At 36.8% G+C, this 14,967-nt stretch overlaps 1 protein-coding gene across 7 annotated transcripts in view; it reads left to right on the top strand.

Moving 5' to 3' along the window:
• The window catches only part of LUT1 (Cytochrome P450 superfamily protein), a 49,106-nt gene that overhangs the window by 29,473 nt on the left and 4,666 nt on the right, over positions 1-14,967 (top strand). For 4 of the 7 annotated variants that reach the window (XM_020661712.2, XM_088848539.1, XM_006829127.4 and 1 more), the window contains 2 exons: positions 13,235-13,375; positions 13,482-13,589. In XM_020661712.2, the coding sequence (XP_020517371.1) occupies positions 13,235-13,375; positions 13,482-13,589 (249 nt within the window). Of the gene's footprint in view, positions 1-11,196; positions 11,385-13,234; positions 13,376-13,481; positions 13,590-14,967 lie in introns of those variants that run through there. The other 3 variants (XR_016041790.1, XM_088848543.1, XM_088848540.1) reach the window with 1 other exon arrangement.

Here is a 14,967-nt window from a genome sequence, read left to right as displayed (position 1 = left end):
TACCTAAGCCTGGTCCACTATGCAGTGCTTCACAAATCTTTATAATTGGAAATGGGGTTCAATATCTCTCCAGTCATGTTGCTTGTTGTCTTTGCTTTTCTTTCCTTCTATCTACACCTGATGAAGTAGTGAACTCGTGAGAGTTGTCCTTTGATTTCTTTTTATGAATTTTTGGATAGGAATGATTACTCGTCGAAGGATATGCCAAATAACTACGAATGTTGCCAATGAAATTACACCTTCCAAGTACCTAAGCTAGTAGGAAGCTGCAAAAGACTCCAAACACGCACATCAAATGTTCTTCCCTCATGCCCAACATTATTTCGCATTGCCTTGACTATTGTCATAGCATTGTCTGAGAGGAGTCTCATATTTGACCTTAAGGGGTGCATGTTAAAGAAAATGCCTAAACCAATGCACCCTCGTGCAATCTAAGGCAATGTTGTCAAGACCAAACCGGTGACTGAACCGGTAAGAGCACTAGTCTGGTCAGACCAGCCAGTCTTGACTGGTTCACCGCTCATGCCGATGGTCTAATTAAAAAAAAAGCAAAAAAATGAAAATTAATTAAAAATAAAAGGGGAAATTATGGAAAGTTCAATAAAAATTAGAAACATTAGAAAAAAAAAAAATTCCCATAAAGAGTCAACCATTCGATACTCGAACAACTATTTCAAGCTCAAAACATGAAAATAGTTATACAAGAAGCTCATACTCATGAATATAGACTTGGTAGCTTAAATAAAGTAGAACACTAAAACTAAAACTAAAATTAAAATAATCATTTAAACTTAAAAGAATTAAAAATTAGAATAATTTTGTCCTACTATCATTCCCCGCTGATTGGAAAAAATTCTTCCTCGAGTTTAGAAGTGTGTTTGGATGAATCCAACATGAAAACCGCCTTCTTCTTCTTTGTTGGCTCAAAGATTAATCATGGTTGGAAGAAATTCCTTACGAAAGTGATCTTCATATGTGTAATGAGAAATTAATGTAAATTTATCAAGTATGGTTATCCTTGAACTCTCATTGAAAATCATGTAAGATACTTCGAACTTAATTTTCTAGTCTTAAAAGCTTTCTCGACATTTGTTTCATTATTCTCTGAATCCAGAGCGACAACAATTTGCAGATTCTGAGTCAACCATGCTTCCACTGCAATACTTTGATTCCAATGCCCTAATTCTCGTAAATGTTCCGCTTCTTTGATATCCTTAAGATCTTCATCTCTCTCTTCGTTAGAGATCTGTTCAACCATGAAATCTTGTTCATCATAAAAAAAAGGACCTTCATCGAAGAAGAGATATTCTAGTTCCTTTTCAAAAATAGGATCATTGTCAAAGAGATCACTTGGTTCTTTATCAAAGATAGGAGCACTAAATCTAGTTGAAGATTGGATCATTTTTATTCTTCTTCAAAATTATACTCTTGTCGATGCCATCACGCATCGAACCCATCTATGTAGTTTGACATGCCATCAGTTCGTTCTCAATAAGACTTGGAGTTTGATTCGTGCCATTCTCCATAAAAACCCTTACCATTTGGATATGTCTTCGTAGATTCCTCTTCATTTAGGGGCACGTTGTTGCTAGGCTCACTAGTGTAGCAATAGCTCTATAACCCTCTCCATCAAGTTGTTGATTTATTTGCGTAGTTAGATCAGATTGACATCCTTACGGCTGAGACCTCTACGACCATTGCTATCTCGAATCGTCTTTGAACCGAGCACTGATACCACTTGATGAGGGAATGAAACGTGGGAAATTAAATCGACCTTTTTCCTGAACTTCAAACAAGTAAAAATCAACAATTATAGAGAAAAAGCATGGTCATAACTCAAGCCAAGAAAAGAAGAACTTTATTCTTCCATAAAATAAAATTCATTCCAAATAACATAAGCATCCTAAAATTTGACATCTATCCTTTTATAAGCCTATGAAACCCTTAAATTAACTCGAGACCTAAGTAAACATTTAACACTCTAAAATACCCCTAAACAATAATAAAGGTCCATAGATACTTCTGCGAACATTGACATATGAACAGTATCCTGTGAACAGTACCTATGAATGGTAACAAGTGAATAGCAAATAAAAAATATAAAAATCCTTAGAATTCCTAAAAACTTAAAGGCTATGGTTTGTATAAGTGTGCAATCTTAAACAATCAAATTAGGGTGCTCCTCCAAATTTATCATAAATATAATTTTGGTGTAAAAAATTCTTAGGATGGCTTGAGAATCTATTTTCATCTCTAAGTATAAAATCTAACACTCCAAAGATGGTTCAAATTAAGTAGATTTATAAATACTTGAAAATCTTGAAAATGAACAGTCGAGATAATGTATTGCAAGATACACTATTTTTAGGAATCGAAATCATTTTTTCTTTTCAGATTCATACATCTCGATGGCGAAATGATAAATTAGAGGGCTTTCCAACATCAAAACAACCTTTTATGATGCATTTTTGACATGCATCTTAATTCTACATTATAAGGCTGCAACTTTATATACAGTTTTTTCGAACTTAAAAACATTAGAAAGTCTTAAAACTAAAATTAAAATAATCTTTTGAAATTAAACAAAAACTAAAAATTCCCCATAATTTATATACTTTTACGCATTGTATAAATATTATACATATTTTTTATTTATTGTCATGATCATCATCATGCCTTTTCCCAACTATTTGGGGTCGACTACACGAATCCTGGTCCACCATTCTGGTCTGTCGAAGGTCATACCCTCAATGGGGCCATAAATTCCCATATCTTTTCTCACTACTTCCAACCATGTCTTTTTTGCACTACTTCTTTCCCTTTTTGAGCCTTCCATGTGAACTTAAAATTTTTTCTTTCTAAAATTTGATATCTCAAAAATTTTAATTTAAAACTTAGTATTTGAGATAGTTTATCTATCTAAAATTGGAGATAGTTTCTCTCTCTAAGACTTAAATTTGAGATTGTTTCTCTCTAAAAAATTTGAGATAGCTTCTCTCTCTAAAATTTTTTTCTACTTTCTCTCTCTAAAACTTAAAATTTGAGATGGTTTCTCTCTTTAATATTTCTTAGGCATTTTCTCACTCTAAAACTTAAAATTTGAGACAATTTCTCTCTAAACCCTAAAATTTGAGATAGTTTTTCTCTCTAAAAATTTTTAGGCACTTTATCTAAAACTTAAAATTTGAGATAGTTTCTTTCTAAAATTTTAAGATAGTTTCTCTCTAAAACTTAAAATTTGAGATAGTTTCTCTCTCTAAAAAATTTGAGATTTTTTATCTAAAAAGTTTTAGGTACTTTCTCTGTCTAAAATTTGAAATAGTTTTTCTCTCTAAAAGTTTAAAGTACTTTTTCTATAAAACTTAAAAGTTTGAGATAGTTTCTCTCTCTAAAATTAGATATAATCTCTCTCTAAAACTTAAAATTTTTTATAATGTCTCTCGAATTTGTGGGGGGCGTCGTGGCAGAATTAATCTTAATTTATAAAGTAGGCGTCTCCATTATAGGGAAATCTTGTTGGAAATCCATTTTTTAGGGTAAAGGCAAGGATACAAATTTATTTATTTTTTGGCTTGAAATGAGGATAATAATTCCAATGGAAATACTTTTCTACCCCAAAATTTCAATCCAAACACCAGAAATGTGTCATCTCCATGGAAAAACATTTCTGAAAGTGTAATTTTGGATATCCAAATGGCCCCTTAGAGAAATCAATCAAATCATAAACTTCATAGAAAAATGAGAGAGTTACTGTGATGACCAATATATATATATATATATATATATAAAAAAAAAATTAAATAAATAAATAAAAATTTATATACATGAATGACTTTAAATGATGGTCCATTGTGTTATAACATGCCATGGGACCATCATTCTCGTTTACACATTTTTGCATCAAAAGATTTATTAGGTAAGGAAACCAGTATGAGGTGTCTCAAGATGCTACGAGGTGGCAATCACCAGTATGAGGTATCTCGAGATGCCACGAGGTGGCAATCACTAGTATGAGGTGTCTCAAGATGCCACGAGGTGGCAATCACCAACATGAAGTGTCTCAAGATGCCACGAGGTGGCAGTCGCCAGTATGAGGTGTCTCAAGATGCCACTAGGTGGCAATCACTAGTATGAGGTGTCTCAAGATGCCACCAGTATGAAGTGTCTCATGACAGCATGACGTGGCCTTAAAAATGACATATGGATGCCATGTGTCGAGTATAGATTGAGTCCCACACTTATAAATACCTCATCAATCCATAAACTAAGCCATCAACTGGTTCCCTCTCTACCTAAACACCTTTGATTCCGGTTCTACTCCGGCAACGATAATAGCATATTCATCTCAAAGTGACCCATAGGTAACTGGCTTCATTTTTCATGTAAAATCATTATTTGAAGAAAACTGATATTCCTATAGTATTCCTAGAAATAATTCTGCATTTAATCATAATATTTCTGAAACTATAAGTTTTATGTACCTTTATATATAACTATAACATCTGTGGCATAAATCTTAGATACTGAAAATGTTATATATATGCAAATATTATACGTGTTATATGCATGGGTTATGTACAAGTGTTATGTGCAAGTAATTACTTTGAATTATTTTATGAAAAAGCATTGTTGTCTGACATTTACTACGTTGATATATAGCCTGCAATTGATATAATGAGGTCTTTTGAATTGATATGCATGATAGCGTGACATAGTGATGCCCCTCATGACTATATGTGCAACATAGAAATGTTGAGGTTTCTTATAATTACATATGAGACATGCTTTTGATAAGATATGTGTGCATGGCAACATGCTTCTAATAAGATGTGTGCATGACAATATGCTTCTAATAAGATATATGTGAATGGCAACATGCTTTTGATAAGATACGCGTGCATAGCAGCATGCTTCTAATAAGATAAGTGTGCATGTTAACATGCTATTAATAAACTATGAGCGCATGGAGACATGCCTCTGTTATGATATGATGAGATACTTATGTCGGCAGTCGTGATTTATCCTTACTCTCTATGATAGGATGAGAGTTAGGATTGGATTGTGTTTGGGAGGTTGCACCCCCAAAACGTATGTGAGGCACTACTCATTGGGACCCCTTGGTAGTGTGACGCTCTCTCGTTAAAAGGGCACATGGGAGGGCCGTGTCTAGCAAGGCCAATGCCTATCAAAAGTCCTAATGCGTGCTGGGGTTGTGTGTGTGTGTGAGGTACTACGCAACGGATTTACCCCATGGTGGTGCTTCATCCTGTGGGATAATAGAAGTCCTAACCTTGAAACCAAGGCCTGAACCCGAGGTTAGTGCTTCTATTGCAGGACTTCTGTTGTTGTGACTACTTGTCTGACCATATCTAATACTTGATTATAGTAATATGATCTTGATATGATCATGTGCATATGGTCAATGTATTATGCTTATTTTCTTTGTTTAATAAGGAATACATGATATGTGTAAGATTAGAAGTGAATCTGTCTAATAGCATATATTAGAATGCATGAAGTCTTTATATCAAAATTTTACTTAATATGTGTTCTTTTAGAAAATATTTACACTCTCTAAACATGATTTGTGGGGATAATGATGGTCACTTACTGAGTAGTCAACTCATCAAATTATTCTGAAATGTGTATTTTTTGTTTTATTACAGTTGTATATACACATAGATCTTCTTGCCAATTATAAGTGTGAAGTAAACATTGTACAAATCGGAAATTAAGTGGAAATTTTGTTTTGATGTAATATTTAGTGAAAATTTTAAATTTGTTTTTGTTCATTAAGAATTGACTGTCACATCTCAGGAATTCTAGTATTATAAAACTTGGGGTGTGACAATTATTGTTTCAGAGCAGCAGGAGCCTAGAATCCTAGAAGGACCCTTAGGTGGAGTAGGGGTAGATTAGTAACTAGTATTTGAATGTTCCCGTTTCAGGATAAGATGTCAAGGACTCGTGGTAGCAACTCGAACGAGAATGATAAGACCATTGAAGTTTTTAGGGAGTTCTTAAGGACGCTCGGGGCCTTGACTCAAGTCATGAACGATTGTATGCCGGCCCTAGCTTTCCCTACTCCAAATCATGTAAATGGTGGTATAATTGAAAGATTCAAGAAATTTGCACCACCTGCATTCTCGGGGCAAGGAGAAACTGAAAAGGCTAATAGATGGAGGAGGCAAGTAGAAAAGATCGTTGAAGTCTTGTAGTGTTCAAACAAGCAAAAAGTAAGATTGGGGGCCCTCATGCTGGAAGGGGATGCCGAGCATTGGTGGAATTCAGTGAAACAGTCCTGGGTAGAGTCAGAGATTACGGCCATATGGGAGAATTTCCTTGTAGAGTTCGACAAGTACTTCCCCGACTTTGTCCGAGAAATGAAGGAAGTAGAATTCATCGAACTACAACAAAGGAGAATGTCAGTAGAGCAGTACGCAGCCAAATTTGCAGAACTCTCTCGGTATGCGCCGCATATTATCAACACAGAGGCTCGTAAAGAGAGCAAATTGGAGTGGGACGTTAGACCAAATATCCGAGGAAGAGTGATGTCATCCAATCTTAAGGTGTTCTCCCCATTGATGGACCTAGCCATGAAGATCGAGAAGGACTGTTAAGAGCACTAGCTTAGGAAGGAAGAGAGGATTAGGTCCACACCATCTGACAACCTTGGAAAAAGGGCTCAGCTACTACTTAAGAGAGATTTTAATGGAAAGACTAAGCAGGGCAGTGTGAAGACCAAGAAGACTTTACCAGGCGATGTAAGGGAGAACCAGCACCCGGCATGCTCATATTGTGGGATGAACAACCATTCTGCAGCCGAATGCTACAAGAAGACAAGAGCATGTTTCAAATGTGGAAAACCTGGATATCTAATCAAGGACTGCCCTATGATGAAGCTGCAGAATAGATCAACGGCTCAGGGTCTGGTATTTACACTCATGGAGCAAGAGGCTAAGACTTCTACCTCAGTGATCCAAGGTATACTTTCTGTTTGTGTTAGAGAGGCTAGGATTCAGATAGACCCTAGTTCTTCTCATTCTTTTGTTGCAACTCATTTTACATGTCATTTAAATGTCAAACCTCTACCACTTGGCTAAACTTTAGAAGTGTGCACACCTATGGGGAACTCTTTGGTAACTAATACGGCGCTCAAACAGTGTGGGGTATTGCTTGAGGGGTGTGTCCTACCTATAGACTTAATATTATTAGATATTTAGGACTTTGATGTTATTTTGGGTATGAACTGGTTGTTCACACACCATGTCACTGTTGACTGTTATGATAAGAGTGTGACCTTTAAACCCCCTACCCAGCCTAAGCTACGCTTTCTCGGTATCAGAGATGCATCCTCTATACAATTTGTTTTTGCTCTTCAAGCTCATCACCTTCTAACTAAAAGATGTATCGGGTATTTAGCCTATGCAATAGAAAATCAAGATGTGCAGTCCAAGCTGAAAGAAATCCCAGTAGTTAGGGAATACCTTGAGGTTTTCCCTGAGAAGTTGTCTTCTTTACTCCCAGTAAAGGAGATAGAGTTTGAAATAAACTTGGCCCCTGGCGCTGCTCCCATCTCTAAGGTCCCATATCGAATGGCCCCAGTAGAACTGAAAGAGATGAAAGTACAATTGCAAGAGCTATTAAAAAAGGGGTACATTTGACCCAGTGTGTCTCCTTGGGGTGCACCTGTCCTTTTTGTGAAAAAGAAGGATGGATCCATGAGGCTTTGCATCGATTATAGGCAGCTGAATCAGGTAACAGTGAAAAACAAGTACCCTCTACCTAGGATTGACGACCTCTTTGACCAGCTTAAGGGGCTCAAGTGTTCTCTAAGATTCACCTTCAAGCAGGTTATCATCAAATGCGTGTGAAGGAGGGAGATATCCCCAAAACGGTATTCAGAACCCGATATGGTCACTATGAATTTCTAGTAATATCGTTCGGGTTGACCAATGCCCCTTCTGTTTTCATGGATCTGATGAATAGGATATTCAGACCCTACTTGGATAGATTTGTGGTGGTCTTCATTGACGACATTTTGGTGTATTGAAAGAGTCAAGAAGAGCATGAGCAGCACCTGAGAGAAGTGCTTTAGACTTCGAAATAAAAAATGTTATATGCCAAATTAAGCAAGTGTGAATTCTGATTTTCTTGTATGACCTTTCTTGAGCATATTGTTTTCTAGTATCTCATCATATCATAACAGAGGCATATGACCTTTCCTTGATGCGGTCTAGTATGACCTTTCTTGGGCATATGACCTTTCCTTGATACTTGGTCATTGTGGACCGGCTGACCAGAGCTACCCACTTCTTGCCGATTCGCACGACTTATATTTTGGACCAACTTGCCCAGTTGTACATCAAGGAAATAGTAAGGTTACATGGAGTTCTGGTCAGTAATGTGTCCGACAGGGACACTCGATTTACTTCTAGATTTTGGGCTAGTCTGCAGTCAGCTTTGGGAACAAGACTCACCTTTAGCACTGCCTTTGACCCTCAGACTAATGGGCAATCAAAGAGGACTATCCAGACCTTGGAAGATATGCTAAGGGCTTGTGTCACTGACTTTATAGGAAGCTGGGATGACCATTTACCCCTGATTGAGTTTGCCTATAATAATAGCTTTCAAGCCAGTATTCAGATGGCACCATACGAAGCCCTGTATGGAAGGAAATACAAGTCACCCATTTGTTGGGACGAGGTTGGCGAAAGAAGGCTTTTAGGGCCAAAAATCATCCAAATAACTTCAGATAAGATAACATTGATCCGAGAAAGGCTCAGGACTGCTCAGAGTCGACAAAAGAGTTACGCCGATAATCGAAGGAGGGACCTTTTCTAAAAGTGTCACCAACAAAAGGCATCATGGGGTTCGGCAAGACAGGAAACCTGAGCCCGCGCTATATCGGACCTTTTGAGGTCCTGTAGAGGATTGGAAGCGTGTATATAGACTTGCCTTGCCGCCCGAGCTGGCTAACATCCATAATTCTTCCATTATCTTTATTACGAAAGTATCAGCCTGACTCATCCCATGTCTTGAAATATGAGCCTATATCGATCAGGGAAGACCTGACCTTCATTGAGCGAAAAGTTCAAATACTAGATAGGAGGGTGCGGGTATTACGTAAAAGGGAGATTCCTCTAGTCCGTGTGTTGTGGCAGTATCATTCAAAAAAGGAATCGACCTGGGAACGGGAAGATGAGATCCAGGAAAAATACCCCCATCTTTTTCAGCAATCAGGTACGAAAATTTAGACGACTAAATTTCTTTAAGGGGGGAAAAATGTGATGACTCGAAAAAAAATATATACATATATAATATTTAAATAAATAAATAAAAATTTATATACATGAATGACTTTAAATGATGGTCCATTGTGTTATAACACGTCATGGGACCATCATTCTAGTTTACAAATTTTTGCGTCAAAAGATTTATAAGGTAAGGAAACCAATATGAGGTGTCCCAACATGTCACGAGGTGGCAATCACCAGTATGAGGTATCTCGAGATGCCATGAAGTGGCAATCACCAGTATGAGGTGTCTCGAGATGCTACGAGGTGGCAATCGCCAGTATGAGGTGTCTCAAGATGGCACGAGGTGGCAATCACCAGTATGAGGTGTCTCAAGATGCCACAAGGTGGCAATTGCTAGTATGAGGTGTCTCAAGATGTCACAAGGTGGCAATCACCAGTATGAGTGGCCCTTAAAAATGACACATGGATGCCATGTGTCGAGTATAGGTTGAGTCCCACACTTATAAATACCCCATCAGCCCATAAATTAAGCCATCAACAAGTTCCCTCTCTACTTAAACACCTTTGATTCCGGTTCTACTCTGGGAACGATAATAGCATATTCATCTCAAAGTGACCCATAGGTAAGTGGCTTCATTTTTCCTGTAATGATTATTTAAAGAAAACTTATATTCCTAGAGTATTCCTAGAAATAATTCTGCATTTAATCATAATATTTCTGAAACTATAAGTTTTACATACCTCCATATATAACTATAAAATCTATAGCATAAATCTTAGATATTGAAAATGTAATATATATGCAATTATTATACGTGTTATATGCACGGGTTATGTACAAGTGTTATGTGCAAGTAATTACTTTAAATTATTTTATGGAAAAGCATTGTTGTCTGACATCTACTACATTGATATATAGCCTGCAATTGACATAATAAGGTCTTTTGAATTGATATGCATGATAGTGTGACATAGTGATGCCCCCTCATGACTCTATGTATAGCATAGAAATGTTGAGGTTCCTTGTAATTACATATGAGACATGTGTTTGATAAGATATGTGTGCATGGAAGTACGCTTCTAATAAGATATGTGTGCATGGCAACATGCTTCTAATAAGATATGTGTGCATGGCAACATGCTTTTAATAAGATATGTGTGCATGGCAACATGCTTTTGATAAGATACGCGTACATAGCAACATGCTTCTAATAAGATAGGTGTGCATGTTGACATGCTAGCGCATGGAGACATGCCTCTATTATGATATGATGAGATACTTATGCCGGCAGTCATGATTTATCCTTACTCTCTATGATAGGATGAGAGTTAGGATTGGATTGTGTTTGGGAGGTCGCACCCCCAAAACTTATGTGAGGCACTACTCATTGGGACCCCTTTGTTATTGTAACGCTCTTTTGCCAGAAGGGCACATGAGAGGGTCGTGTCTTACAAGACCAATGCCTATAAAAAGCCCCAATGTGCGTTGCAGTTGTGTGTGTGTGTGAGGTACTACACAACGGATTTACCCGATGGTGGTGCTTCATCTTGTGGGATAATAGAAGTCCTAACCTTAAAACCAAGGCCTCGAACCCGAAGTTAGTGCTTCTATTGCAGGACTTCTGTTGTTGTGAATACTTGTCTGACCATATCTGATACTTGATTGTAGTAATATAATCTTGATATGATCATGTGCATATGGTCGATGTATTATGCTTATTTTCTTTGTTTAATAAGGAATACATAATATGCATAAGATTAGAAGTGAATCTGTCTAATAGCATATATTAGAATGCATGAGATTAGTATATCAAAATTTTGCTTAATATGTGTTCTTTTGGAAAATATTTACACTCTCTAAACATGATTTGTGGGGATAATGATGGTCACTTACTGAGTAGTCAAACTCATCAAACTATTCTGAAATGATTTTCAGAGTAATCGCAGCCGCATGGTTCCTATGTACAGCAGAAGTAATTGGAAGAAGGTTATAGTCATGGATGAATTCCCTTTTGTATTTTTTGTTTTATTACAGTTGTATATACACATAGATCTAAACGCTGTACAAATCGGAACGTTAAGTGGAAATTTTGTTTTGATGTAATATTTAGTAAAACTTTCAAATTTGTTTTTGTTCTTTAAGAATGGACTGTCACATCTCAAGAATTCTAGTATTATAAAACTTTGGGTGTGACAGTTACTCAAAGATTTTAATCAGTATCAATGAATAGTGAACAAGCTTATATACCTCATAATCACCCGACTAGACATTTCTGTTGCGGTTAGTGTGGTCAACCATTTTATGCATGCACCACGTGAACCACACCTTAATGCAGTGTATAGAATATTAAGATATCTTAAGTCTATACCAAGGAAAGGGACGTTTTTCTCCAATTAACATCCTGGTGTTGCAGTTTTAATAGATGTTGATTAGGCTAGTTGCCAAACTGATAGAAGATCCACAACTGGCTAGTGTGTATCAGTTTTGGGAAATTTGATTACTTGGAAAAGCAAAAAACCAAATGTGGTGGCAAGATCAAGTGCTGAAGCATAATAGAGAGCAATGGCTCATGGTACCTACGAGCTGAAACAGAATAGAGAGCAATGGCTCATGGTGCCGACGAAGTAATGTGGATCAATAAGTGTTCTTTTTAATTTGGGGTTTAGAGTTGAGCTTTCCATGACTCTATATTGCGACAATGAAGCAACATTCATGTGGCAGAAAATCTTGTTTTTCATGAAAGGACTAAACACATTGAAGTAGATTCCCACTTCAGCAGAGAGAAGGTTGCTACCAAGATCATTCAGTCTCCTCATGGGAAGTCTAAAGATCAACAAGCATATATCTTCACCAAAGCTGTTGGATGGGATAGATTACCTGATATCACAAGCAAGCTGGGCACGATTGATATCTATGCACCCGCTTGAGGGGGCGTGTTGGAAATACGAGGAATAAATTTTATTGTATTTGATGGGTAGAACTGTCATTTATATCTTTTTTTCAGTCTTTATTTGTCTCATTTCTCTGAATAAGGGCAGTATTGTCCATAAGTTGTAATTAGGTTACTACTTAATGTTAATAAGAGGGGTAGAAGTCACTTTAGACCTCCACACCACTCTCTTTCCCTCTCTCTCTCTTTCACATGCCTCTCACTCTCCCTTCATCTTTTTCATCTTACTCTCTCTAGATCGTACCTAATTCTTTTCTTCTCTACTTTAATTTCAACTGAGCCAAGGTTTTCATTTTACAATCCGGAATGCAGACCCTGGCCTGATTTGGGTCAGGCCCATTTCGCCCAATGCATGTGCGCATGTGTGTGTCTCATAATCGGTTGCAAGACTTTGGCCCTGACCTAGCTTTGGGGGCCACATACTAAAGTCATGAGGTCCATTTGCTCCAAGGCTGGTGGCTGTAATCCATACGGGAACCATGGCATTGGGCGGTGATCCCCACAAATGAATCCCATAAAGGCAGCAAGGCAGTTTATGCCCAAAAATAAATAAAATATAAAAAAATCATGTCTACCCTTCTGTGTACAAATCCTTAATTTGTACCCAATACTATATTTAACCTTTACTGATTAATTTGTATGGATACGTTTCTTTTTTTGGTTGCATGTCAGCGGCTTAAAATTTGTTAAAATATAAAATCTAATGGCAAGATGCATGGATCAAAATATCGAGTAGACTTCAATGGTCATATTTGTATGGTGGAATTACTCCAGATTGAATGTGCATTCAAGATTTATTTGTGTGATTCTCTGAGCTGATATTGGATATGAGTCTCTTATGATTGCTTGGAACTGCAAAGGATCCATGGTCTGGTGCTTGCTCTAATAACAAGTAAATTATATTTCTCTCTCTTATGATTGCTTGGAACTGCAAAGTATCCATGGTCTGGTGCTTGCTCTAATAACATGTAAATTATATTTCTCTACTGATGTATTATTTTTATGTGGTTTTTTCACTTCTAGAACCCTTCCTCCTTATCCAAAGCACAGGAAGAGGTTGACAGAGTTCTACAAGGGAGACTCCCTAGGTATGAAGATGCAAAGGAGCTGAAATATGTTACCCGTTGCATAAATGAGTCGATGCGTCTCTATCCACATCCTCCTGTAGGTTCCTAAATTATTCAGTCCAAGTTGATATGTAGTAACATTTTGTTGGCACTTGTATCTGTGGTTGATACATTGTAAATTTTGTAAGGATTTGCATTTCTAGGTTTTGATAAGGAGGGCCCAAGAAGATGATGTGCTTCCAGGTAACTACAAGATTAATGCTGGTCAAGATATAATGATTTCTGTGTACAATATTCATCACTCTGCAAAGGTACTGTTTTCATATAGCTATCATTCATTGTCCTTTATTTTATTTTTTTAATTTCTCCATTTCGTTTTAAGATATCAAGTTCTGTTGACAACTTATGAACCCATAGGATGTTGCGAAATGGGAATGCTTAAATCAGTACATGATCAGCTTATATAATTTTTTATAATTATTCACTTTGTAAGTATTTACATTTAGTTAATAATTGGTTCGATAACTGAATTGCCTATTATATTTTTGTTAGAAATGCCTTCAACTCTGTCATTAATATTGCGAAATGGGATCCATAAAGTTGCGGCTTATTCCAGCAGTGACTATGTTAATGATTTAGTTTATTTTCAATGGCAATTATTTATGAGTTCATTCACCTAAAGCTTAAAGTGCTGAAGGACTTATTTCATTTGTAATTACTACCTACCCAAAAAAGTTAATGATTTTCGTTTTCATTTTTTATTGACTATCTGTTGTTCTTTTACTTTTACTAAGTTTTAAAGACAAAAAATGATATCAGCTGTATAAATGAGCAGTTTCCCCCCTTGAGTGTATATAGTAATGGCTGACTAGCATCTATATATGAGCTCATAATACACTCTCCATGACAACACTCCTACACAAACTTGCAATCCAACATTGTACTGGACAATTAAGGTCTGCTGTTTTTTATTGATGGACAAGGGTGACTTAGAAATGGGACAGTGGCTTGTCTCGCCATTCATTTAAATAGAAGTGAAATTCAGCTCTTCTTTCTGCCCCTTGTTGGATATAAGTCTGAAGTTGTAAAGAGTTTTACATGTTTTAGATGAAAGAGAAGTTCAATTCAGCAAAAGATAAGCTGCTGCTCACCATCCAGAGCTTAAAATCAGCAAATTTCTATCTAACCTTCAACGAATCACTTCTCTTAGTGCTCAAGATTCTCTAGTGGTGTCCCCCCATTGAGTAGGTAGAAGTCAAATATACCTTGGGAGGATTGGGTATCCAAATAATGCCAATGTGCCAGGTTTATGAGAGAGTAATTGAATATTTATGTGGCTCTATGCTCCCCTTTTTCTATTATAGCCTTCAATTCATGGGTCCAAACAATTACTCTGATTTAATTATCCAGAGTTTTGTGCACATATCGAATTGGAGACCTTGTTCATTAGAATTGTTTTGCATAGCCCCCATGCAAGGTTGCCTACTTTGTTTTTCAATATGGAGTGCCTCCAGATCAGCATCTAATTCCACATTTAGCAGAACGTTGGATAAGAGCATATCTGATGGTTGAAGCATGTAGTTAGGATCATCGGGTCAATAGAGGCTATCTGACCTTTCCTATCTAATACTGAGAAGAGTGCCATTGTTTTTCCTCAAAAAGAAAAAAGAGTGGCATTGTTTTGTAATT

This window comes from Amborella trichopoda, chromosome 9, assembly GCF_054954075.1.
Source record: "Amborella trichopoda isolate Santa Cruz 75 chromosome 9, AtrichopodaSantaCruz75HAP2 v2.0, whole genome shotgun sequence".
Lineage (NCBI taxonomy): Eukaryota > Viridiplantae > Streptophyta > Magnoliopsida > Amborellales > Amborellaceae > Amborella > Amborella trichopoda.
This window is presented reverse-complemented; position numbering and strand designations above follow the sequence as displayed.